This window comes from Sander vitreus, chromosome 19 (assembly GCF_031162955.1).
Source record: "Sander vitreus isolate 19-12246 chromosome 19, sanVit1, whole genome shotgun sequence".
Classification (NCBI taxonomy): Eukaryota; Metazoa; Chordata; class Actinopteri; order Perciformes; family Percidae; genus Sander; species Sander vitreus.
The window spans coordinates 809,644-834,632 of NC_135873.1; the positions used below are offsets into that span (position 1 = coordinate 809,644).

The following is a 24,989-nucleotide window of genomic DNA, read 5'->3' on the forward strand; positions in this document are numbered from 1 at the left end:
AAATCCGAGACTTGCCTGAGAATCATGGCGTTTTTCAGTTTTCTTCCGTATCAAAGTAAACCAGTGGTGTTTGTCTGTTCACCCATAAGTGTACCGCCAAGAGGAACTGCTAATAGTTCATTCGGCATACTTCTTTTTTTTTTAAAGATCATTTTTTTGGGGCTTTTTCCCTTTATTTCAGTGACAGTGGATAGACAGGAAAGGTGGGAGAGAGGATGGGGGATGACAAGCAGCAAAGGGCCGCAGGTCGGATTCGAACCCGGCTGCATTTACTGGGTGAGCTAGAAGTCGCCTCAATACTTCTAATGGTCCAAATTTGCCAGAACTTCCCGTTTACATTCTCTAAATCAAATAAACAGTAGTTCCAAAACTTAAAAGTATGAGTATCCCGCAAATAAAAGTAAGACAAACAATATTCATAGGGATGCAACAAATCCAGGCACTTCCTGTTTTGTTGCTGTGACTCACCTGAGTCATGAGAAAGTAATTATTAGTGCCAGGTTTATAAATCCTCTGCAGATGGGAGCCCTAAACAGACAGAAAGGGGTTTTGACCCTCACACCCTCCCATTTATTAAAATGTACATTTTTACAAGATTATCTGTAATATCTGAAGACATGTTTCTGATAATTACATCTTTACAAGAAGATGAAAGGTGTATAAAGCTGTATTTTGGAGCGGAAACATCCTTTCAGGAAGCAGATCAATCACTCTAAATCAAGATACCTTGTTGGGGAATAATACAAACGTGCATGGATGCCTAAAGAAGCACACTCGATGGATTAAAGACATTTATTTTTATATACAGAAGATTTCTAAACTGTGATTTTGAGTTCCTCATGCTCACTTTAACCTCTGTAACCACAATACTGTGTGTGTGTGTGTGTGTGTGTGTGTGTGTGTGTGTGTGTATTCTTGCACTGATCAACAGAGAAATCCAAAATCTGACAACACGGTGAGTCATCTTGTTGATTAGAGTCAGACATACACATATTATTTTATTATGTCTCCACATTAAATTAGGATTTACTTCCAATGAGTTATTGTTCACAGAAAATCAACAGGTGGAAAATCTCCAACAAATCAAATCGACATGGTTTACAAAGAACATTAAAATGAAAATACAACAAAACAAGTAATAATCTGCTGCAATAACCCTTCAGTTTATAAACATTGTGCCTATATATGATGTTTACAACAACAGGGCAGATATTAATGCAACACAGCCGCATGCTTCTGACGGGAATGTCTTCATTGTGGAACATGAAGCTTTCTCTAACAAAGGCACACAGTCAAGGTGCTTTTCTACGTAAGCAGACGATGCAACACGAGGGAATCAGCTTTCAGTTATCACAACTAAACTGTCTCCAGCTGCAATAGGAGATGGATGAAACTGGAAATTGGCGAAGAAAGCACGAAAAACATACAGTATGCATAAGGAAATACAGACCATAATTGATAAATAACACGGTTAAAAGAATAGGAAAATAAGAGATACAAAACGTTGGCAATAAACAGCTTGTAACAGAGCATACAGTATGAATGAAATCATAAGAACTGCATTAAAACAATACAAGAGCATTATATTTTCTCACTCTCACTATTAAAAGCTGCTTCAACGTTGATGTCATTTTAAAGGGGATATATTACACAATACTTGTTCAGTACCACATGAGACACTTGCTGTTAGTCACCTCAAGTTGTTTTAGTTATGAAAGTGGGTTTTGTTCTTTTGGATCACTGCTTTACTAACAATACCATATGATGTTTCCCTGTTTAGGTAACCAAGATGAAGACCAGACCTGGGCTGCAAATGAGCAAAAATCTGGATTTCTGTTCTGGTATAAAGAGAACTTCTCTTGTGTATTTTACTCCCGTGCTTCTCTGTCCTACCCCCCCCCACCCCCGCCCCTAGCTCAGTGCACCAGCTCCAGCTGGCTGCTGGAGAAAGGCAGAACTCCGCTGACGTAATAGGCGATGCCCAGGGAGAGGAGGGCGATGACCACCAGCAGCAGCAGGACCCTCCAGAAGCCCAGATCCTCCACAAACTCCTGCCAGGTGGTCCTGAAGCTGGACAGGACGCCCTCGCTGCTCTGCAGGTTGGGGTTGAGTAGGGAGTGGCTCTCCATCGCACTGGGACAGACACAGAAATCACTGTTACAGACCAGATCTTCTTCCTCCTCCTCCTCCTGCCTCAAACGCAGCTTCACTGGGACTTTTTTGTAATGATCAAACCAGTCATGATGAGTAATGTGTAGGGCTGGGTATCGCCAATCATTTATTGAATAGATTTGATTCCGATTCACCGTGCCCCGATTCGATTACATTTCTGATTTGATTCGATATCAATTTGGTTAGGGGAAATTTTAGTTACAATACCTGTTAATATATAAAAGAGATTCTCAGAGAACCTCTGTTGTAAATTGTTACAGAAAAAAGCAACCCTCAAATCTATTTTCTAATGCACCAGATTGATGTTGACATAAAGAATTGACCCCCAAAAAGTTAGTTTAAAGTACTGTTTACTTCATGGTGAAAAGGCAGTTATCAAAAGACGGTATTATTATTATTATTATTAATCGATATCGGATCAATCAAACAAAGATTGATTTTAATTTGAGAATCGATTTTTTGAACCCAGACCTAGTCATGTGACAAATGCAAACAACACTGTCAATAACGATGAAACAGAAGCGGTGTCCTGATACACGTTTAAAGCTATTAAAGGAGAGATCCACTGTTCTCAAACTATATTTACATGACTACGTGTACGTAGAAAGAGTTGTGGGTTGTAGCGGTCGCATTGCTTCAGATGTTTTAAGTTTGACTCTGATGTGAAAGTCGACGTCGACTAGTTTCCAGTCATTAGCCTGATAAAATCACAGGAGGGACAGCTTTCCATTCTACAGGCTACCTGTATTTTATCACCCTTTAATAACAACCCTTGTATTGATTTCCTTAAAAGGTGCCCTGCCACACAAAAACGTTTTTACTTGTATTTACATATGTCAGGGCCATATGTGTTTGTGTTACGTCGTGAATGTGAAGATGAACTGCTGCCTCCTCTGTCAGCTCTAGCCACTGACAAGAAATAAGTGGAGAAATCAGGCCAATTACAAAAGCTGGTCAGTCTGACGTGGTGTTGCCTGAGCTCATTACTATTCATTAGCTCGCCCAGTTGCGTTGGGTAAAGGACGCTGATAGCCAGGCTCTCATTGGCTAGCTGTTAGCCAATCAGAGTCAAGCAGCTTAGCTCGTTGAATATTAATGAGAACTGGCACAAAAAAAAAAGTCTTCCTGCAGGCTTTCTATACCACGCTGGAATGGCTTGAAACAAGGTAACCAAGGCATTGTTTCCACAAAAAATGTCCATAGTAGAACTTCAGACATTACCACAAAGTCATGAAATACGTGTGGCAGGGCACCTTTAAGAGGCTTGCTTTGTGTAGCTTAGCCTTTCTAGCATTTTGCAACCTGTCCAATTTATCAGCAAGCGCTTTTGCAGTGATCTAAACGTTACCCATGTTTCAGTTTGTGCTTCGCTACGCTACTCACACTACTGGGTTTACCGGCGGTAACTTTACGCACACCGGTCCTGGTAATCATATGTCTCTTCTGTCTCTCCCACTCCGCCCACACAGTCCATCATTCCTCGCATTCCCTACGTGTACCTCTCGCTGTCGGCCATCTGCATGGTCTCCAGTTTAGAGTGGGCTCCTCGGTTGAAGCCCTTCACCTCCTGCTCCTCCAGTCCTTCCAGCAGACGGATGGCGTCCTTGTTCACGCCGCGTCTCTTCGCCAGCACCAGAGGGGTCGAGCCATTGTGGTTACTGTCAGGCAAACACAGCACGGTTAGAGACCACAGAGTCACAGGAGCCCTTCTCCAAGTACTACTACTACTTCTCCAAGTACTACTACTCCTTCTCCAAGTACTACTACTCCATGAAAAATAAACCATGTACATGTATGATCTAGAATTTCACAAAATTTGGGTATTTTTTGACTTTATTATGAGTCTTCTGAAAATGTGACCAAATCTACTGGGTCAAAAATATAAATAATAAAGTCAAAAGAGAGCCACATTTCTAGACTGTTTTTTGTGACAAAGAAGTATGTCCTCTAATGATTCCATCACAGAAAAATAGCAGTTGTATTAATTATTGGAAACTCTAACTGCCATGACATACATGTTCTTTACAACTGTATGTAAACTTTTGGCCACAACTGTATATATGCATATTGATAACATTCCTTACCAGATATCGATCTTCAGCCCGTTGGAGACCAGGAACTGTATAGTGTCCACATGACCACACAGATGCAGAGCTGTGTTTCCTTGATAATCAGTCGCCAACAGATCGGCCCCGAACTTGTGTAGGAGTCGGCATATCTCCACGTTCCCTCGCGCGGCGGCTAGGTGCAGGCCAGTGCGGCCCCGGTTGTCTCGGATGTTGGGGTCGCATCCCGTCTCCAGGAGCCTCTTGGCGAAAGGCAGGTCTCCATCAATGCAGGCCTGCAGCAGAGGCACGTTAGTCTGCGACGAGTCGTTGATGAAGACATAGGACATGTCCGAGTGGGTGTCAGAAAATTCCAGCGTACCTGCGTTGAAGATCAAAGAGGAAAAACAGGATGTCTCAGTGTCCCAAATCTGAATATTAGTGATCATTTCAATGCACGGCGATGGCGACTACATCGTATCCGTTTCCAGCAAAACAGACCGAAAGCAGAAAAAGCAGAAAATCCATGTTATGAACCTCTTCACAAATAGAATAAATGTCAGACTGACTGACTGACATGTGATGTGCATTCTTTTTAGAAAACATAGTTTAGAAAATGTCTCATGATATATTAGTTTAGTTTATTTATTTTGTTCAGCCATTTGTAACTTAGAACATTCAATGCACTGGTAATAAACAATAAATAAACATAAAATTATTGCTTTTTACTTCAAAAAACTAAAACGTATTAAATAGGACTATATCCTTTGTCCCGATTCAACTCTTTCACGATACATGGGTAACTGTTTTCTAAGAATGACATGCATCACATGTCAGTGAGTCAGTCTGACATTTAATATATTTGTAAAGAAGAACATAAAAAAACACAAAAAAATATGCATATTGTCTCTATAAGTGTATTATTCAACTTTTGTTTTTGTTAAAGAAGGAAAAGTAAATCGCAATACTCCAAACTATCGAATAGTCACAATAAATGAAAATCACAACACAAATACAATCGGCACTCATGTATCGTGAAAGAATCTGGACAAAAGCATATCGTGCCAGCCCATTATTTCTAGAGTGAATACTTTATGGACCTTTTTCACAGCAGACATTTTGACTTGTCATAGTAGGAAAAGCACAGATGAAATTGATAACCTTAGGTCTCTAAGGTCTATAACCTATTATCAAGATATTCAAAGAGCTAAAGCGTTTAGCGAAAGGCGTTTGAGCACATTATTAAAAGTATTCCTAAAAATTAGGAGTATTTCTTTAAATTAGTTACCAGTAATTTCTTTCATCTGAGCACATATCACATTACTCACAGCAAACATTAAGTGTGAAGCTACGAACCCTGCAGACAATACAATGTCCTTTTAATTACGAAAACCATCACAAGAAACCCCTTTTAGCCAATGTTAGTGTAGCTAACGTTATATAGCTAATGGTAATGTAAAACAGCAGACTGCACTGCGTAACGTCATAATAACTGTAGCATTAACTAGCTAGCTTGCAGTAATGGAGATGGTAGCAACATCACATCATACCTACACATTTTATCTTTAAGATATGTCAGAATCTTTGCATGCAGCGACGTCACACATCGTGTCAAAAATAAAACGTTAGATTGTTAAAGCTAACGAGAAGAAGCTAGCGGAGCTAATGTTAGCTGGTAAGCTAACGTTTTACGCACCCCTAAACAGATTCATATGTGATTTAACACTTGTAAGAACATGCACATGGACTAAACAAGCCATTTAGAGGCTTTGTTGGCTGACAGTTATATTACTCACCTGTTAATATGTTCCCAATTAGCAGAAAAAAAATTCACTCCGCTCTTCTTTGAGCTAACGTTACGAGCAGTGTTGTTGTGATGCTAGGCTTCTTCTGTTTCCTTAGCAACATTCAGACGTTTGTCGCCACCTACTGTCCGGGAGGTGATATGACAGTTTGTATTTCTACCTCTATGTTGTTGTTTTTTTTAATATAATTTAATAAACCCCTTTAAATAATGGGTTTGGGCAAAAATAAAATTGACTAGACTATTCATATAAATCTCACTGGATTTGATAGTGGTTGTCTGCCAGAATCTGTCGCAACTTCCCTTTCTATCCAGTAGGAAAGGGGAGAAAGAGGGGAAATGACATGCAGCAAAGGGCTGCAGGTCAGATTTGAACCTGCGACCACTGCGTCGAGGACTAAGCCTCTGTATATATGAGGGCGCGCTCTACCAGGTGATAACACCTACAAACATAGTTGTTGTTAAGTTCCACATCTGGTATCTGATGACTGCTTGGTTGCACAACACAGCAATAAAAATCTGTATCACGTTCTAAAGAGTTAATGTTCTCAACTTGCTTTTGCCAAACAAACAGCAATCTGATCTCAAACATTATCTTTACACTTACTACCAGTGGCGATTTTAGACCCTTTCATCTCAGTCCCCCTAAAAATGTATCCGTGTCACATTCTCATTAGGGGCTGAGCCCCCCTAAAGGTCTGATCCTAGAATCACCCCTGCTTACTACAGCACAACAAAACATGTAATAATAACACGTTAAAACAACGCCTGCTGCTAGCACGAAAACACTGAAACACCTCACGGGTTTATAAAGAATAACTCTGCATTGGAAAGTTACTTTAGAGACTTTATTTCAAAGTGTGTGTGAGCACAGAAATACACATGACAGTAACAGACATGTTATTACCATTTTATTGTTATAGATCCTCTTTGAGGAAAACTGCATTTCCTTTCTGTCACTCCGGCACTTACAGCACGCTGCTGCATGAAACATTTCTACTCGTTCTTTTTTTTTTGAAAAATTGGGGTAAAAACCAAAGGTTGTTGCGTCTGTTAAATCATCAGTGGTGAATATATTTTCCATATAAAAACATAATCCTAAAAGGCATTTGTTGTTGTTTTTTTTCTCTCCATAATATTTAATGTACACATCGTTATCGTCCCGTTCCCTCCCATCTCAGTAAATAAAACCAGGGGATAGTATCATGACTTACGTAAAATAATTACAATCTACATTACAAAACCACAAAGGCTGACAAAAGAAAAAAAGAAAAGGGCAACATAAAAAAAATAAAAAATAAAAAGGTAACGTGACATAGTAATAGGCTACCAGCAGAGAGACACAGTGGTCATAGTGGTTACAAGTCACTTAGTAGCGTTCACTGTCCAAGGATACGAGAGGAGAACCGTTGAGAGTTTGAATTTGCATCGCAAACCAAAGTCAATTTAAAAAAAAAAATCAATTCTGTCATAAATATGGCTGCAGAGTCTACATTTATAGACAGAAAATGACTCCCTTAATTCTTCCTCTTTCTTATCCGAGGACAGAGAGCAGACACATAGACCGGGAAAAACAAAACAACAAAAAACAAAGAGCTAATCACTTTAAAGACTTTTTGCTTCAACATACTTTGGTGGGAAATACAGTAAGCATTATGTACAGCAATAATTAACAATCTATCAGAGAGTGTGTGTGTGTGTGTGTGTGTGTGTGTGTGTGTGTTGGTGTGTGTGTGGTTTGCTGTTGCAAATTTAGTGTGAGAGAAGCGTGATTTAAAAACGCTAGTTTGGTCACGAGATGAAGATGAAAGTCTGTGATTTGGAGATGTGTCTATTGTCCGAGCCCCATGTGAGTTCACATCAGTGCAATATTTATGAATGGGTGGCCTCATTCAAGTCATTACAGTTACACTACAGTAAGCTGTTGCAGAGCTTCTGTTTTAGCTATTCAGAGGAAAAGTGCTGTTTCTTTGTTTTTTTTTCCTTTTTATTGCACGCAGTTTAATATTTTAAATGTTGCCTTATAAGTCAGCTGTCAGGGTATTGTGTAGCACCATAGAGTCATATTGTGAAATATACAGAGATTACAGGTGTAAAGTTAAAGGACTGCGCTGGTAATTTTGCATGATTTTGCACAACAATGGCAAAATATGAATAGATTATATTGCTGCTGAGCATTTTTCTTTAAAGTGCTCATATTATGCTTATTTTCAGGTTCATAATTGTATTTAGAGGTTGTACCAGAATAGGTTTACATGGTTTCATTTTCAAAAAAACACTCAAAAAACACCCTGTGTGTTGAGCTCTCTGTTTTAGCTACAGAGTGAGACATCTCACTTCTGTTCCATCTTTGTTGGGAGTCGCACATGCTCAGTAGCTAGGTAAGGACTACTAGCCAGTCAGAAGCAGAGTATGAGGGCGTGTCCTGACAGTACCTAGGTAAGGACTACTAGCCAGTCAGAAGCAGAGTATGAGGGCGTGTCCTGACAGTACCTAGGTAAGGACTACTAGCCAGTCAGAAGCAGAGTATGAGGGCGTGCCATGCTAGCAGCTAGGCGAGCATTATAACGTGTGTTACAAAGTGTCTCTGAAGTAAAGGCTGGACTACAACAGAGCTGTTTGGAGCAGTTTGTGAACAGTGTTTTCTGTTGGAGATGGTAAGTCCCTTTGGGGGGGACTTTGGGCTTTTTCACTTTGTAAACCTATAACGTGCACAAAAACGATATATGACACAATAAAGGAAAGGGAAAAAGCCAAAAAGCATATTATGAGCATTTTAAGTTTGGCAAAAAAACTCTGAACTCACGGTTCATTTCCTAGCTTCACTGGCAGATGGACTTTGCTTATAAACTCCTAGCTCTTTTAGTCAAACTTCAATTTCCAGGATCAAGAATAAACTCCAGGGTTCCTACACATTTTGGCTAGTGATTTCCATGACTTTTGCATTATCTGTGATGTTATGGTGATTAAATAATAAAGTGTGTTAGCAATCAGACACGGGCAACTAACTTACGCTTATGGGGAAGTAAGTGTATGTGTTTTACATGCAATGTCTTCCTGTTGTCCCCTTTGTGATATAATTGAAAGAAAACAAACAATTAAAACATTTGGTCGCAATTGTTTTTCCAATTCCATGGTTCTTCCAGTTTTTTTATGACCGTAGGAATCCTGACACTTTCACCCTCATCACACTTTACATGATTCAATAGATTTTCTTAACTTCCAGGCCGTCGTTGGTTTAAAATAATTCCTGTAAACTATGAAAATCAACTAGTAGAGAATTGCAACTTGCTTGAAGTAATAAAAATCCATTAAAATGAACCTTTAGTTGTTGTTTTGTGTCGGTTATGCCATCTTTAGAGGCAGAGGCAGCACTTCCTGAAGCTATAATATCTGAGATTTGACAGTTGAAACCTGATAATACAACTTGCCATGTTGTTAGAAAATCAAATCCAGCAGACAAATAATGAGCAAACGTGTGAATTGTAAAAAGGATATTGAAAAATCAGGTTCTTTTTCTGCCTTAAAAAGCTGCTGTTGGTCTAGTATCTGATTTAAAATGTAAAATACTGACTGAACAAGCACCGTGCTTGTGTACTTATTACTAGCTATTCTTTCTTTCACTTTCCTTCCTCCATTAGTTTTACACATTTTGCTCGCACCTTGAACGCTTTTGGATAAGTTTTCTTGTATGCACGAAAACAGACACAAACAACCATAATGCAACTTTCCAAAAAAAATTGTAAAAAAAATAGTAGCGCGCTTATTGTGCTCTTTAATGCCTTCAAGCTAGTCTCAAATGTCAGCAACTAGATTTCCATACTGTCATGAAATGATGACCAATGGAGTCATTTTTGCAAAACAGGATGCAGCTTTTAATGTAACATTATCTGTAACATCACTGCGGTTATAAAGTGGTCGTAGCGGGCAGTCGATACAAGAGAAGCAAAGTTTTATGGCGGCCATTTCACTAAAACATGCGTTTAAACCAGAATCAGGTGCTTCTACTTCAGATAGATCAGTTCACAGAAGTGAAGACCTTAGACCCATGTTTGACTCTACTGTCTGAATTGACGTATCTGAAGCGGCCGCCCAGATGTGTGCTGATGTGTAAGCGGTGCAGTGCTGTCCAAAGCGGGGTGGCACTCTCTGAGGTAGCCGAGAATGCTTCTCGCCAAAAAAAAAACATGTAATGAGCCACAAAATAAACATAAACAATAGCACCATTGTCAGTGATAATCTAAAGAAGGGCAATCCCGCTGGAGCCCTTCTCTTTGCATTTCCTCCCTCCAACTCTTCCTTTTTGTTTTTTAATAAGCCATTCATTCCTAAAAGGGATCAAAAACTCAAAAAACGGAGTCGATTTGTTGTTCGACTCGATTCTGAAACTATCGGAGACGCAGGATAGGAGCTCATTTTCAGTCAGTGTTCTTTTCTAGATTTCTTTATAAAAATCATCTCATCCTCAATCATCAGCACCTCTCTTTTTTATTTCTTGTGAGGGGTTGATATATCACCTCCACCCCTCCGCTCCTCCTCCTCCTCCTCCTCCTTCTCCTACTACAAGATCTTGCTGCAGACTTGGCAGCGGCTGACTTTGGAGCGCTCCTGCCCTCCCTTCAGGGTCTCCTGTGCTGGCGAGTAAACAAACTCCTGGTGGGGCTCCACGGTGGTGAGCCAGAAGCTGTACTTGTTGGCGAAGTAGTGGCAGGTGCCCTTGCCCCCGTTGCACTCGATGAATGGCGTCGCGCGGAAGTCCTCCAGGCAGGAGCCGGGAGACTGCAGGGACTGACCGCCGCCCTCGGCGCCGGCTGCTGTGTGCTGCACACGAGAGAAGAGGGGAAGTCAATTCTTTATTCATTCAACACTAACTGCTGCTGGAAAGTACAATGCATCACTTCCTGTCTGCTCAACCTGGACCTGGATTTCCTATGTTTTTGTTTGTAAGTGACTGATGGGAACAACAATCTTTGACATTGGTCCAGTATTAGTCGTGAACGCTGTAACCGGCAGCCACAGACTGGGCTGCAATGTAACCCTATGGGGCAAATGTGCATTGTCAATTTGGTCCACTAAAAGTGCTGTTTTTGCCACTGACAGGCTCAGATTAATATTCTAAGTGTTTGACAGCATTATGGAAAGGATCCCTTCAGAGATAGAACTTTAAAACCTCTTAGAGAACTTTCTGTTTAACCAGAAACAGCTCTGAAGTCGCCAGCGCTAAACCCACCAGACTCCATTTAAAAAAACAATACTTTTTGCTTAATACTGGACCAATGGTCAAAAATGTTTGTTCCAATGAGTCTCTTAGACACAGAAACATAGGAACATAGGGTCTGTTGTGGTTGTGGATGTTTCTCTTGCCTGTTTGTATATTTCTGTTGCGGTTTCCTGTTTCGTATATTTATTCTGTATATTTCTGTTGTGTAGATGTTTCCTGTTTTGTGTATTCTGGACTGTGTATATTTCTGTTCTCTGTTGTGTATATTTCTGTTTCCTTATTTCCCTGTTCATTGTGTGTTTTGATTTATCCTGTTTTGACTGTGTAGTGTTCCGTGCATTGGGTATATTTCTGTTTCCTGTTTTATTTTGATAGTCTGTTTTCTGTCTTGTCTTGTCTAGTTTTACTTCCTGTGTTTTCCCGCCTTGTCTGATTGTCCTGCCCCGCCCTGATGTGTTTCACCTGCTGTATCACCTGTCCCTCATTTGCTCATTACCTCATGTATTTAACCTCTGTGTTCCCCTTGTCTATTGTCAGACTGTTTTGTGTCTGTTTGTGTCCTTGCCTGGTTAGTTTGTGTGTTTTCGTGTGCTTTCCCCGTGTCAGTTTGGTATTTCCCTGGTCTTTGTACTCCCCTCCCTCTGTTTTTGGACACCTTTCTTTGTTTGGAATTGGTTTTTGCCTGCTGCTTCTCCCAGGACTCCCTTTGTTCATTTTTGTGTTTCTATTAATAAATCCTCAAGTCCTACCCTTCTCCTGCCTGCCTGCCTCTCCCTGCATTTGGGTCCTTAAATCATTGGAACTGTGACAGGGTCCCGGTTAAAAACAACAACAATGGTAGTTACCCTTAAAGATGTATTACCAAGTTGGTAATTGTTTTAACTTTGGCAAATAGAGGACATTTTATTTTGAATATATATATATATATTTTTTTTTTTTGTGTGTTCTCTTCAGCGTTAATTTCTACATTTCTTAAAACTGACAAAACTACAGATTTAAATCCTAGTTTGAACTATCGAGTTGCAAGAAACGTCATGTCAATTTTGAGGTAAAACAGCGATATGGGGCACTTTTTACTGTTTATCAGACCACAAATGAGACAAGACGTAGTGCACCTCGCAGCATCTCTGCCTCGCTGCCCGCTGCTAGGACATTACTCCTCGTCAGTTAGACATTTTTTTTTAAACCCAGAATGTAATCATGGCACTTAAATGCACTAAATGTGTTTAGTTTTGACTGATCATATTATTTATTATTGCTCTTTAATAAAGCAAAAAGTATTACTCATCCGATTCCTCGATTAACCGATAGAATAATCGATGGAATACTCGACTACTAAAACAAGAAAAATTACAGTTTACGCAATCCAAATGACAAAAAAAAATGATACATGGAATGTCAACATATAGGAAGAAAACCCTTTCTTATTTAACTTGTCCAACTAAAGTTTGTCTTATTCCAGAGATTGCAGAGGACACACACATTTAGGTTTCATTTTGTAGGCCTTATTATGAGAAGAGGGTGATTTAAAGTCTTTAGTTTACCATGAGGAAGGAGTATCCTATCCAGAGACTCCTCCAGCCTGGAGGACAGGTGGGGATGGTCATGTCCTGACTGTGGACCGCCACGGGCTGAGAGGGAGCCTCACACACAGAACACCTGGATGGTTCATACGAGAGGACAAAGAGTTGATGGTACATTTATTTATAATGCATGCGGTGTCAGGGTTTTTCCTGGCTCAGACTGGACCTTTTTTTTGGGGGGGGTTGGGGACTACGCACAAAAGTAAGCATGATTGGTCCACGTACAGTAGTAAAGGCAATGAGTCTGTGTTATCTTGTTTGACAGAAATCTATGCTTTTACTGACAATTTGATAAACTGTGTATTATGCGTGAGTAAATAAAACCCCAATTAACAAAACTGGTTCAACGTGATACGCAGGTATACGCAGTATACCCACTAAGAAAGCTCCAGGATTTCCATTTACCCACTTAAAAATGCCCAATGACACGCAAGAACATACTTTCCATTATATTTTTGATATATTTTGAATTTTCATCTGTTATTTTCTTCTTCACATACACTATATAAAAGATATTTCCACCGTAAATTGGTGCATAAAAGTGTATCCGAATACAGGAAATTAAGTCGTCGATGCTCAAAACTTCCCTGGGGGAGGACACCCAGACGTTAGATGCAAAAATTCCTCTATGCAGGAAAAACCCTGAGTTTGACTGTTACAGTCCACTGAGCCAGAACAGTGTGCAGTACCTGCTGATGTAAGGTTGAATCTGCTCCTCGGCCACAGGCATCATGGGTATGGGTGCAGTGGTGGAGAGCCAGTAGGATTTGTCGTTGCGGCTGGCGTAGTAGCAGATCTCGTTGGGGGAGCAGTAGAGGAAGGGGATGGTGCTGAACCTGGGGAGGCACGACCCCGGCTGACCTGGAGACACAAAGAGAGAGACAGAGAGAGGGCTCACTTATTGTTCGGGATCTCCAGTTTCCAGTTTAAGGTTTTGGGTAGAAGTATGTTTCCTTGCACGGCAGCTAGATTCACGCAAAATCACGCAAAACTCCAACTTGTCCCAAATAAAAAGGTCGATGAAGGTGAAACCACTTCATCAGACTGTAACGACATGAATAAAAGGGTTTTCCATACCAAGGTCCTGGTTGTGAGCCTTCTCCTGTCCCTCCACGTACAGCAGACTGTACCCGTCCCACAGCTTGGCCATGCCCTGAGGACACATGGGAACCTGGGAGTTCTGGCTGTGCTTCACCAGAGTGTAGCCGATGCTGGAACTGCGGCCCACGCTGCCGGGATTGCCGCGGCGACCGGGCTGACCAGGGAGACCTGGAGAAGAGGAGACAAGAAGAAATTTAAGCAGCTGTTAGAATCACTTTTAGTGGAGCCTGTAGGGCTTTGCCACGGGGGAGATTAATGGGTTAAAAGAGCATTTAACTCTTTTATTGTTGTGTTTCTTTATGGTGATAAACAGCAATCAATGTCTCAGCTTCAATGGTCACAGAAATAAAATCAGTTGGATATGTAATAATGTGAAGCTATATATGGTTTAATGGGGGGGGATGTGGTCTAGACCTACTCCATCTGTAAAGTGTCCTGAGATAACTCTTGTTGTGAAATGACACTATAAATGAAATGAAATTGAATTTAAGAGACATAACAGTTGGAAATAAGCGTCATCTTTGACAGACTACTGACCTTGTTCTCCAGTGGGTCCGAGGAAACCGGGGGGTCCGGGGTCACCGACAGGTCCGGGAAAACCACCAGACCCAGTCCTGCCAAGTTTACCCACGGGACCAAGACGACCCTTGGGACCTGCAGCAGGAGACCAGACAGACATTTATTTTCCCCTTTATCATGTTTCAGTCTCTCTGCACTGGAACTGTAGCCTCGTGAGACCGTCCTGATCTGGCGAGCTCCAGTTTTCCACTCGCAGATCAGTCTGGCATCTTGAGACAGAGAAAATTTTGAGCCGTTCGCCAAACGACCGACCCAATCAGCATTGGTTTTGAGGCGGGTTTAGTTAGGTGTGACGCAGCGAGAAGCGACTGTTCAGTCTAAACAACGTGGCGGCTTCCACGGATGAGATGAGCGTAGCTACCGCGCACGTTTTATCCGAATTAGAAAGTATTCCTTCATTGAAAGAAGAGCAAAATACGGCACTGGAGGCTTTTCTCGGAGGAAAAGATGTTTTTGCTATTCTCCCGACTGGTTATTGCAAGAGTTTGAAATATCGTTGATCTGATTGGTTGATTTGGCCCGTCTATCCCCAACATAGGTGGTGATAGACAGATGGTTTATCCAATCAGCTAACCAGTATTTTATCCCCTTCCCAAAAGTTCTCCAACGGAAAGTTCCCAGATGGATATGCTGAGCAAATGCGAAGCAATCCATCTGGCGGAGTCAGGTTACTGGAACTGTACTGCAGTGTAATTACAACCCCTATATACATATCATATATATTCATATCGGGGATCCATGAAATGACTGTGTATAATGATATTTGATTTTCTCCATATTGCCCAGCCCAAATAGCTTTTAACGTTGGAAAAAAGATCATTTTAAACAACAATGTCTTCACCATGGCAAAGATTGTTTTAAAAAAAAAAAAAAAAACGGTTTTCACTGTTCACCTGGACGTCCGGGCATTCCTGGCTGACCGGATTCTCCGGGGACACCGGAGCTGCCGCTTGGACCGGGAAGACCCACGTCTCCGAAACGTCGTTCAAAGTCTTGGGTGGGGGTGAAGGCAGCGCCACTCCAGGGATACCCTTACGCCCACGTTGCCCTGGGGAGGAAAGGATGGAGAAAGAGAAAGAGAACGAGGGAAGACGGATGGGTGAAGGAGAAATACAGGATGAGCGGAGAAAAAAAAAAGGGAATAAAGGGCGAGGAAAGTTTTAGTAGGATAAAATAAATTAAACTCACACAAAAGTAACCTGCCTTCATTTCCTGTACCATCAAAATCCACTGATGGATGTCTACCTGTGGAAAGACTAAACTCCTCCTACCTCGTACTCCCTTGGCTCCTTTGTTTCCATAGTAACCAGGGTCACCTTGGAAACCCTTGACACCAGGCCCTCCGCTGTAGCCGGTCTCACCTCGTCCTCCTGAAAAGCAAAAACACAACGTTTTACTTTATCTTTTGCATTAACACACAAACTTTTTTTATTTATTTTATCACATTTTTAGTTTAAAGCCTGTTTGTAGCTCAGCTTCACCTTTGAAACCGGGGCTGCCGGGGAGTCCAGCGCCTCCGGGGATGCCGGATTCTCCTTTCCTGCCGGGGGAGCCAGGGAAGCCCGGGAGCCCAGAGTCACCTCTGTCTCCCTGGGCTGTGCCTGGACCAGGAGGCCCGGGAGGACCTGGAGGACCGCGTAAACCTGGAGGAGGAGAGGAGAGGGTTAGGAGGAAAGGAGAGGGTTAGGAAGAGAGGAGAGGGTTAGGAAGAGAGGAGAGGGTCAGGAGGAGTTGAAAGGGTTAGGGAGAGACGAGAGGGTTAGGAAGAGAGGAGAGGGTTAGGAGGAGAGGAGAGGGTTAGGAAGAGAGGCGAGGGTTAGGAGGAGATGAAATGGTTAGGGAGAGACGAGAGGGTTAGGAAGAGAGGAGAGGGTTAAGAGGAGAGGAGAGGGTTAGAAGGAGATGATAGGGTTAGGAGGAGATTAGAGGGTTAAGAGGAGAGGAGAGGGAGGAGAGGGAGGAGAGGAGAGGGTTAGGAGGAGATGAGAGGGTTAGGAGGAGAGGGTTAAGAGGAGAGGAGAGGGTTAGGAGGAGAGGAGAGGGTCAGGAGGAGAGGGTTACGAAGAGAGGAGAGGGCTAGTAGGAGAGGAGAGGGTTAGGAAGAGAGGAGAGGATTAGGAAGAGAGGAGAGGGTTATGTGGAGAGGAGAGGGTTAGGAAGAGATGAGAGGGTTAAGAGGAGAGATGAGATAAGAAGAAAGGAAACGAAACAGATAAAGGGGAAATTGGGTTGAAAGAAAGTAAGGAAATCAGAGGAAGAGATGAGGAAATGTATTTACCATACTCTCCGTCCAGTCCAGGGAGGCCGGGGTCTCCCAAAGTTCCGGGGACATCCGACACCACAGTCAGACCAGGAGGTCCGGGCAGACCAGGGAACCCTACAAGTCCAGGACCCCCTGACACACAAAAACAAAACCAGAAGTCAGTATTTTCCATATTATATTAACTCATTTACACTCAATTAGCATTGTAAGACTACCTCACCTGTATTTCCTCTCTCTCCCTTCGGCCCCGGGAAGCCTGGAGCTCCGGGGTACGAGACTCCTCTCTCTCCCTTCACCCCTGGAACACCAGAGGCTCCTGGGCGACCGCCGGCACTCCCACCTGCACACAAACACGACAAAACGTTCACCAGCAGCTCATCTTCAACATCCGCAAACTGTCATGATTAATTACTAATATTTACTTGGAATTTTTGCGCAGAATTTTGTCAGCTCCTCACAGGACTTTTATGTATTCTTTTACAGTTTATTTATTGTCTCATTTAAAACAGGAAATGTCCTCTTTGAATTGATATAGATGTGTATTCCTTTTAACCATTTACCACCTGCAGGACGCTGGCCAGAAATATGAAAACTTGGATTCATATAAACACGTTACACATGTATCAATAGATCAGACTCACTGTGGCCAAATTCAAAAATAACTCCCTGTCCAAACCAGGCGCACTTATATAGAGGTTTGCTCCTTGATGCAGCGGCCGCGGGTTTGACTCTAACCTGCAGCCCTTTGCTGCATGTCATTCCCCCTTTCATGTCTTCAGCTGTCCTGTGGAAATAAAGGCCTACAAATGCCCCCTAAATATAAGATATAAAGGTTTTGTCTCAAAGAGGGGTGAGTGGTAAATGGTTTTGTATATCTGATCTCAGAATGATTCAAAAGGGCAAATTTAAGATGAGAAATTTGACCTGTCAAGGACGCAAAATAACAACAAGGATCAGAAGCGATTTAAAAGGAATATAATTGATGAAACTTGTAATTTATCTGTTTATGTGAGTTTTGCTTCATGCTTCTTGTGGACTGTGCAGACAAAGAGTGCTGTTGCTGCCAACGCCGTATTGTTTAATAAGCCAAATAGTGCTTGAGAAAGTACATGCTGGACCTCCTGGTCACCATAGAAACAAACATGACTAGGTGAACATGACGCTGTAAACACTGTATGTCCACGACTGTGTTTGAGATGGACCGACTCTCTTCAGACTCCTTTTAAGAGTCCTTCAGAGTTCCACGTGAACCGCTGGAGTCTAGGCCCTGGAGCAGAAGAAGCATGACTCTGTGTGTGTAATGAGGTCCTTGCCTGGGGTTCCAGGGATGCCTTTAGGTCCAGGAAGGCCATTAAGTCCATGCAAACCAGGGGATCCGGGCAAACCTGCAAAAACACAACAGAGTGAGTGTTTGTCTGCAGCCTGTGCTCATACCCTTCCCTGTTTTAGTTACCTCGTCTCGTTTGGAAACGGGAAGTAAACGTGCATTAGCAGTGATGTCTCTCACCTTTGGCTCCGGGAACTCCAGGACCTCCAGGGAGACCAGGAGGCCCATCTGCTCCTCTCCTTCCTGGGTAGCTGGACAGGCCCTTGGGCCCGGGGAAACCAGGGGAGCCTGCAGAGGGGAAGACGAACCAAATGGGTTAGTATCTGACTGTGGCTTCCCTCTGACTCTCTCTGGTGTCTCGAATGAAATCTCTCTAATTAATCGGGAAACCTCTGTATGTGTATGTGTGTGTGTGTGTGTGTGTGTGTGTGTGTGTGTGTGTGTGTCTGTTTTTGAAATGTCTCATATAATATTTAATATTTAATACTATTGATAATACTGTGCAATTCCACTACTGTGCAATATCTGTATACTGTGCAATATCATTACTCTCATTGTCCAATATCTATTACTAATTGAATATGATCACCACTATTCAAATAATGTGCAATAACCCACATTGCATAGCACACTGTATATAAAACCATATTTATTTATTTCATGTTGTTTATTTTACGTACATGTTGGCACTGGAAAAGGAGTTGCTTTTAATGTCATTGTACATGTGTATAGTGACAATAAAAGGCATTCTATTCTATTCTATTCATGAACCGTTCATCCAAACTTCTTCACACTTGGTTTCCTGGGTACCCAATAAACTTGGGGTTTGGGATTTGGAGCAGTTTGGACAGCGTTGGATATCGTTCATTAAAAACTGCGAATAAAACTAAACAACGAACAATCAAGGTTGACCACAAAAAATTGACTTGAAAAACCTGCAGCACAAAAGACGTCATACGCAGACGCCACGTCCTCTGTCACGTAAATGTAATAGTACAATGTCTTCCTCTGAAGTAGAAGTACACTGTAAGTGTGTACTCTGTAAGGGATTTTGGGGGACAATTTGGTTCTGGAGAATGCTACAAGAAGCAAAACTGCAGGCCAAGCAATCGGCCTGTTCCAAACAGACACATTTTGAACGGGCACTGTACTAGTATGGCAGACTGGTCACGTGTTTGTCCTAGTAGCGGTCTCTCTCACCCATTAATCCAGGCCGTCCTCCCTCACCAGGAGCTCCCTTTACTCCAGGGAAACCTGGACTTCCTGGAAAGCCGATGTCACCGGGGGCGCCGTCATAGCCACGGCCACCTGAAGAGAGACAATCAATCTGGTAGGTGAGACATCCTGGATCAGATGTTTTTAACAATGGAGTTTTTTTTTAATGTGAAGACAAAAGGTAGAGGGGTTGTTAGAAGTTATTCTCATCAGTAGGATCTGAAATTGGCACGGTGGCCCAATGGTTAGCACTGTGTCCTCACAGTAAGAAGGTACTGGGTTTGATCCCTGGTCATTTGCATGTGCTCTGGTTTTAACTATCTCTTCTCAAGTTAAAAGCAGTTTAAAGGAACTACTGTTTTTTTTTTTATTTTATTTTTTTTACCGAAACCAAACATGAGTGAGTCTTACCTGGGAAGCCTGAATCTCCTGGCTGGCCTTTAGCTCCTGGAGCTCCAGGATAACCATAACTTTCTCCGGGTGCACCTGAGCAACAGAAAACACGCCAGTCAAAGGATGGATTTACGTGTTAAACTATTCATAAATAGACCTGACATTTACACTCACCTTTGCCACCAGGCCGACCAAATTCTCCAGGGTTGCCGGGTAAACCAGGTACACCATCATCACCCTGAAAGACGGTGTCACAACTTGAGTCTCCCTAGCTGATCTTGTTGCATGTTTGCGTATGTAAGTGTGTGTGTGTGTGTGTGTGTGTGTGTGTGTGTGTGTGTGTGTGTGTGTGTGTGTGCGCGTGCGTGTGTGTCTGTGTGTCTGTCTGTCTGTGTGTTTTCTTACCCTTGGTCCAGACATGCCGGGGAATCCCATGATTCCAGCTTCTCCCTTTGTTCCGGGGAAGCCTGGCGCTCCTGGTCGCCCGGGGAACCCAGGATCTCCCGGCTGTCCTTTGCTTTGCTCAGCGTAACCAGGAAGTCCAGGCAGACCCGGACGACCAGGCTGACCTGGCAGACCCTTGTCACCTGAAACCAGACGCAGAGTCGGGGTTACAGGTGCAACACGGAGGACAAATCCTAATCAGCTGATCAGAAAATGACAGATTTGAACAAACTAAGCATCTAATTACACTTACTCAGGACTAGGGCTGAACGATGTGAGTAAAATATCTATTTGCGATTATTTTGACTGATATTGCAATTGCGATATGATGCACGATATTGGAGGGAATGATCATTTTGGTGATTTTTTGCGAGGACCTGTACCAAAATATTTTTTTTTCTTTAGTCTGTATGATACAATTTCTAGGCCTGGGCGTCTCTGCATGGACTCTGCACTGAATGGTTTGACATATATTTTGCCTTTATCAAATATTACGCCCCCGTGCGATTTGGATATTGACTAGTCCATATGAAATTGTGATTAATTGTGCAGCCCTACTCAGGACTGCCCTCAGGTACTGTTTCATGGTACTTCATTTATCTGACAGGTATAGTTAGTTGTTGAGAGTGAGATTTGTCATGTGAATAACATAATAACTTCATGGAATATGATTCATTGTCATAAAATAAACTTCCCTAATGTGTGTTAAGTTGTTAAAACCATTAAAATGGTTATATAAAGTTATAATAATCCAGGGACATGCATGACAAATAAACTGAATGGTGAGTGCTTTTATTTTTTTATGCAAGTTCATTTTGCATAGTATTTCATACTAATAATTCACGCGGCACAACAAGTTCTGACACACACACACACACACACACACACACACACACACACACACACACACACACACACACACACACACACACACACACACCCGTTAGCATTCCATTGACTGCCATTCATTTTGACGTCACTTTGACAGTGAATAACTTTACATCTGAAGCGTTTAGAGACTCTATTTGTCCATTGTTTATTTCTAAAGAAACACAACAATGTATAAAAGGCTCCATTACCTTGTATCTCACGTTATGGCTCTGTAGCAGATGTTTTTGTAAAAATAGGCTAACGATTGTGTCATAACCACGAGACTTACTGTCTCATAGCCGAGGAATTACCGTATAGTACAGGAGAAGCTCTCAGGCAGTTTGACTCACATTAGCTGTTTAAGTTTAATTACTAATGTTAACTAGCATTTTAGTGATCAATAATTAGCCTGTGTCCATGTTATCCCCTTACATAGACCTACGCTCTCTGTCTCTGCTAGATTGGGAATGATTGAGATTTCTCTTGGCACAGCTACCAGAAGACTTCCAACTTTCAGACAGGTTGCTCACGTCACATCTACGTCGTCTCTCTCAGTTGGAGGCTGCTCAGTAACGCTCAGCGCTCACCGGGAAAGAGCTTCTAATATCCTTCACTGGTCTCTGTCCAGAGACACGGGATCTGTTGGTCCATTCTTATATACTGTCTATGGATTCACCAGTTAGGAAGTCCCAACCAACGAGTGACTGAGCTGTAATACGTTTTCTGCCTAGAGACAACAACAACTAAATCTGATTGGATAACTCTATTTTTAAGTTTTTAGGACACTAACGTTGTCATTTTGGAAGCAAATTTGATAGAAAATCTGAATTAGAATTTAAATAGAGCATTATCATTAATTAAGAATGTTTAATATGAAAATGCTGATATGTTCTCTGAAGTCCTAGAAGTCCCTAAGGGTTTCCCTCTGGCGGGTTCATAGTAAAACTGCCGATCTATAATAAAACTCTTGGATCTTGTGCAGTCTTATTATACAAAGATGCAACATTTGGCAGAATAAAACAACTTCTTGGTGATTTAAATTAGCAGAAAGCTAAGAAATGTGATTAATATTATGCAAACAGGTTTATCTGTGAATGTTTCAACAAAAAAGAGAATTATATAAGAATGACATAGAGAGTACATTTATTTATATACCTTAGATTGTCCTGTGATTATGAGTAATTTTAGTTTTTTGTTGGGCTGCCTTGAACACAATAGAAGTAGTGTTACCTCTGGGTCCGGGGAAGCCAGGAAGACCATTTGCTCCGGGGATTCCTGGTTCTCCTTTTTCAACATTGAATGGAAAAACAGGACTGGGCAAGCCAGGGAGACCAGGGTATCCTCTGTCACCTGGAGGAGGAAAAACACATACAGTAAAAGTCAGCGCGACTCGTCTGTTCTGACACTGCCATCCTGTGATAGCTGCCCAGGTGTCATCATCCTGAGGCCTGTACTACGAATCAAGATCAACATGCCCTGGATTGATTTCAGTTACCTGGCTTCACCTAACCTAACAACCGCGGTCCTGCATAAGCTGTGTCACCACGGTGGTTAACAACTAGTTCAATCAACCCAGGGTTTCCCAATCTAGAGACGCGCACGTTTGCATAAAAGAGGCGGTGTTTGCACAGCATGACCAATCGCAAACATCTACCAGAGCCGCATATTTTACCTAAGAAGAGCAAACTATGACGAACACAGACACAGTTTTACAGGCAAAACGCAATACAGTCGCTGCTTCCTAAAACAGGAAGGAAAGCTGGCAAAAAAATAAATGTTATTTTATGGAATTGGCTTATTTTAATTTATAATGGGAAATTAATGTGTGTAAACTAAACAAATATGAACTGTATCTATCAGATTGAATCGTATCAAATGGCACCAAATCGTTTCAACATCAAATCCAATGGCACTGAATCGTTTCATATGTATCGTCCCTGAACCGTATCGTAGCCCATGTACCTAGATACGTATCGGATCGCCCTATAAGGGAGAGATGCACACCCCTAAGTTTAATGTATTTGGCCATTCCTCAAGTGGAGTGGATTTGTCTGACGGTGCTCTGACAGATGCGCTGAATTAGAGATGGTAAAAGTGAGTGGGTCCGATTATCATTGGTCTTAAAAAGTGTGTGGGTCTTGTCCCATCCACATACAATTGTTCCGACGTCCATGGGTTTGACGTCGAAATATTGCCATTATCACAATGCTATTGTTCTATCATATTAATAAAATGATCCCGGTATTATCGTGAACAATGCGATGTGGCACACCCCTATTCTGGATACTCTACCTTTCAGTCCGGGGAATCCGGGACCGCCAGGGCGGCCGTCTCTTCCGAGCCCTCCAGCCAGTCCTTTGCCTCCAGGAAACCCTGGGCTTCCAGGACGACCTGGTACTCCAGGGAAACCCACCAGTCCGGGCAAACCTCTCTCACCTGTGGAAAGACACAAAATGTTCTTGTCGCTGTAAGGAGATTTGTCCTTTTTAAGGAGTCTCTTGCCCTCTGGTTGCCGTTTCAGAATGCCCAAAACAAGAACAAGGCGTGCCAGGGCTTCTCTTATCCCTGAGGCCATTCAGAAGCTTCATTTACTCCTTTAACTTACTTGCTTTTCTGTGTATCCTTGCTAAATAGCTTGGATTAGCCTGGAAGGATTATGGATTTATTTATTCCATTCATTCTTACTTGTCTCGGTACACAGTGGTGGAAGAAATACTCAGATCCTTTACTTACGTAAAAGTACTTATACCGCACTGTAAAAATACTCTGTTACAAGTAAAAGTCCTGCATTGAAAATATTACTTACTGTAAGTAAAATTATGTAAGTATCATCAGGAAAATGTACTTGAAGGATTAAAAGTAAAAGTATTTGATTCAGAAAAATCCTCCCATTTTAGAAAGTGGAAAGGATCCAAACAGCTGTGTGTTTAATGGTCTCATCATTACAGCTGGACTTGTAGGCCGTTATACTGTTGCCTAGTTTAATGAAACATATTTTATAGTTTTGTGTACAAACTCTTAATGTGTAAAGTAACTAGTAACTAAAGTTGTCAGATGAATGTTGTGGAGTAAAAAGTTCAATCTTTATCTCTGAAATGTAGCGGAGTAGAAGTAGAAAGTGGCATGAAAAGAAAAGACTCAAGTAAAGTACAAGTACCTCAACATTTGTACTTAAGTACAATATTTGAGTAAATATACTGAGTTACGTTCCCTCATTGTCTGTACAGCACTTGACTTAACTTAACACATATTTATTAATTGTGCTGTTTCTAATGTTTTTATTCTCCGGTAGCTGTTGGCTGTTGTTTTCATTTGTGTTGTGGATTTGTTCTGTATTTGTTGTTTGATGATAATGGGTTACGTTTGTTGAACATGTTGTGATTTGATGCCTGCTGCAGATCACATTTCCTCCGGGGTAATAAAGTGAAAGTTGAAGTTGAAGAGATGTAAGAAGTAAGAGCATCAACGGGAGCTCCGGCTCACCCTTCCTTCCTGGTATTCCTGGGATTCCCTCTCTAGTTCCCGGTCCTGGCGGTCCCGGGGGTCCCCTGGGCCCTGGTGATCCGTTGGTGCCGGGCAGTCCTGGGGTTCCCTTCATTCCGGCCGGTCCTGGGAACCCTGGGTCTCCTCTATCTCCCTTCCGACCGGGGTAACCTGGGGGTGGACGGAGGATGGAGGCGGGACAGATGGCGAGATGGGCAAAAGAAGGACAGAGAGAGATTTTATCAGACACTGGTCAGAATCTACATTACAAATGGAAATCTAAAAAAAATGTATAAATATATTAATATGAATCTAAATTTCACTAATTTAGACACAAAACGTATAACGTAAGTGTTGGAAAAAACTCTAAAAGCCAACAAATACACTGAGCAACAAATATAAACTTACCTTTCTTTTTATAATAAATTGACTTACCTTTCAACACAATAGCTAAGTTTGTTAATAAACATAATAATCTAGTTATATATT

At 41.9% G+C, this 24,989-nt stretch overlaps 2 protein-coding genes across 2 annotated transcripts in view; both read right to left on the minus strand.

Annotated features, from left to right (window-relative positions):
- Nucleotides 1–965: 965 nt before the first annotated feature.
- On the minus strand, nucleotides 966–6,122 carry LOC144534399 (ankyrin repeat domain-containing protein 46). The gene is made up of 4 exons (XM_078276307.1): nucleotides 6,014–6,122; nucleotides 4,257–4,599; nucleotides 3,672–3,830; nucleotides 966–2,133 (listed from the first exon to the last, which is right to left on the minus strand). Exons 2-4 carry the CDS (start codon nucleotides 4,565–4,567, stop codon nucleotides 1,917–1,919), a joined length of 687 nt encoding a protein of 228 aa, XP_078132433.1. The 5' UTR covers nucleotides 4,568–4,599; nucleotides 6,014–6,122; the 3' UTR covers nucleotides 966–1,916.
- Nucleotides 6,123–6,847: 725 nt separating this feature from the next.
- Nucleotides 6,848–24,989, minus strand: part of col4a6 (collagen, type IV, alpha 6) — a 154,780-nt gene continuing 136,638 nt past the window's right edge. The window contains 20 exon segments of the mRNA XM_078276515.1: nucleotides 6,848–10,842; nucleotides 12,787–12,901; nucleotides 13,515–13,686; nucleotides 13,903–14,094; nucleotides 14,464–14,580; nucleotides 15,399–15,503; nucleotides 15,506–15,553; nucleotides 15,777–15,875; nucleotides 15,987–16,148; nucleotides 16,784–16,900; nucleotides 16,989–17,108; nucleotides 18,082–18,153; nucleotides 18,276–18,383; nucleotides 19,296–19,403; nucleotides 19,722–19,796; nucleotides 19,878–19,941; nucleotides 20,109–20,290; nucleotides 22,248–22,367; nucleotides 23,310–23,453; nucleotides 24,501–24,671. Coding sequence (XP_078132641.1) covers nucleotides 10,582–10,842; nucleotides 12,787–12,901; nucleotides 13,515–13,686; nucleotides 13,903–14,094; nucleotides 14,464–14,580; nucleotides 15,399–15,503; nucleotides 15,506–15,553; nucleotides 15,777–15,875; nucleotides 15,987–16,148; nucleotides 16,784–16,900; nucleotides 16,989–17,108; nucleotides 18,082–18,153; nucleotides 18,276–18,383; nucleotides 19,296–19,403; nucleotides 19,722–19,796; nucleotides 19,878–19,941; nucleotides 20,109–20,290; nucleotides 22,248–22,367; nucleotides 23,310–23,453; nucleotides 24,501–24,671 — 2,552 coding nt within the window. The 3' untranslated portion in view covers nucleotides 6,848–10,581.

Coding starts and splice junctions, on each gene's coding strand:
- LOC144534399 (XM_078276307.1), bottom strand. CDS start 4,567: ATGTCCTATGTCTTCATCAACGACTCGTCGCAGACTAACGTGCCTCTG. Junction 3,831..4,256: donor GGGCTGAAGATCGATATCTG/GTAAGGAATGTT, acceptor TTTGCCTGACAG/TAACCACAATGGCTCGACCC. Junction 2,134..3,671: donor CAGATGGCCGACAGCGAGAG/GTACACGTAGGG, acceptor TGTCTGTCCCAG/TGCGATGGAGAGCCACTCCC.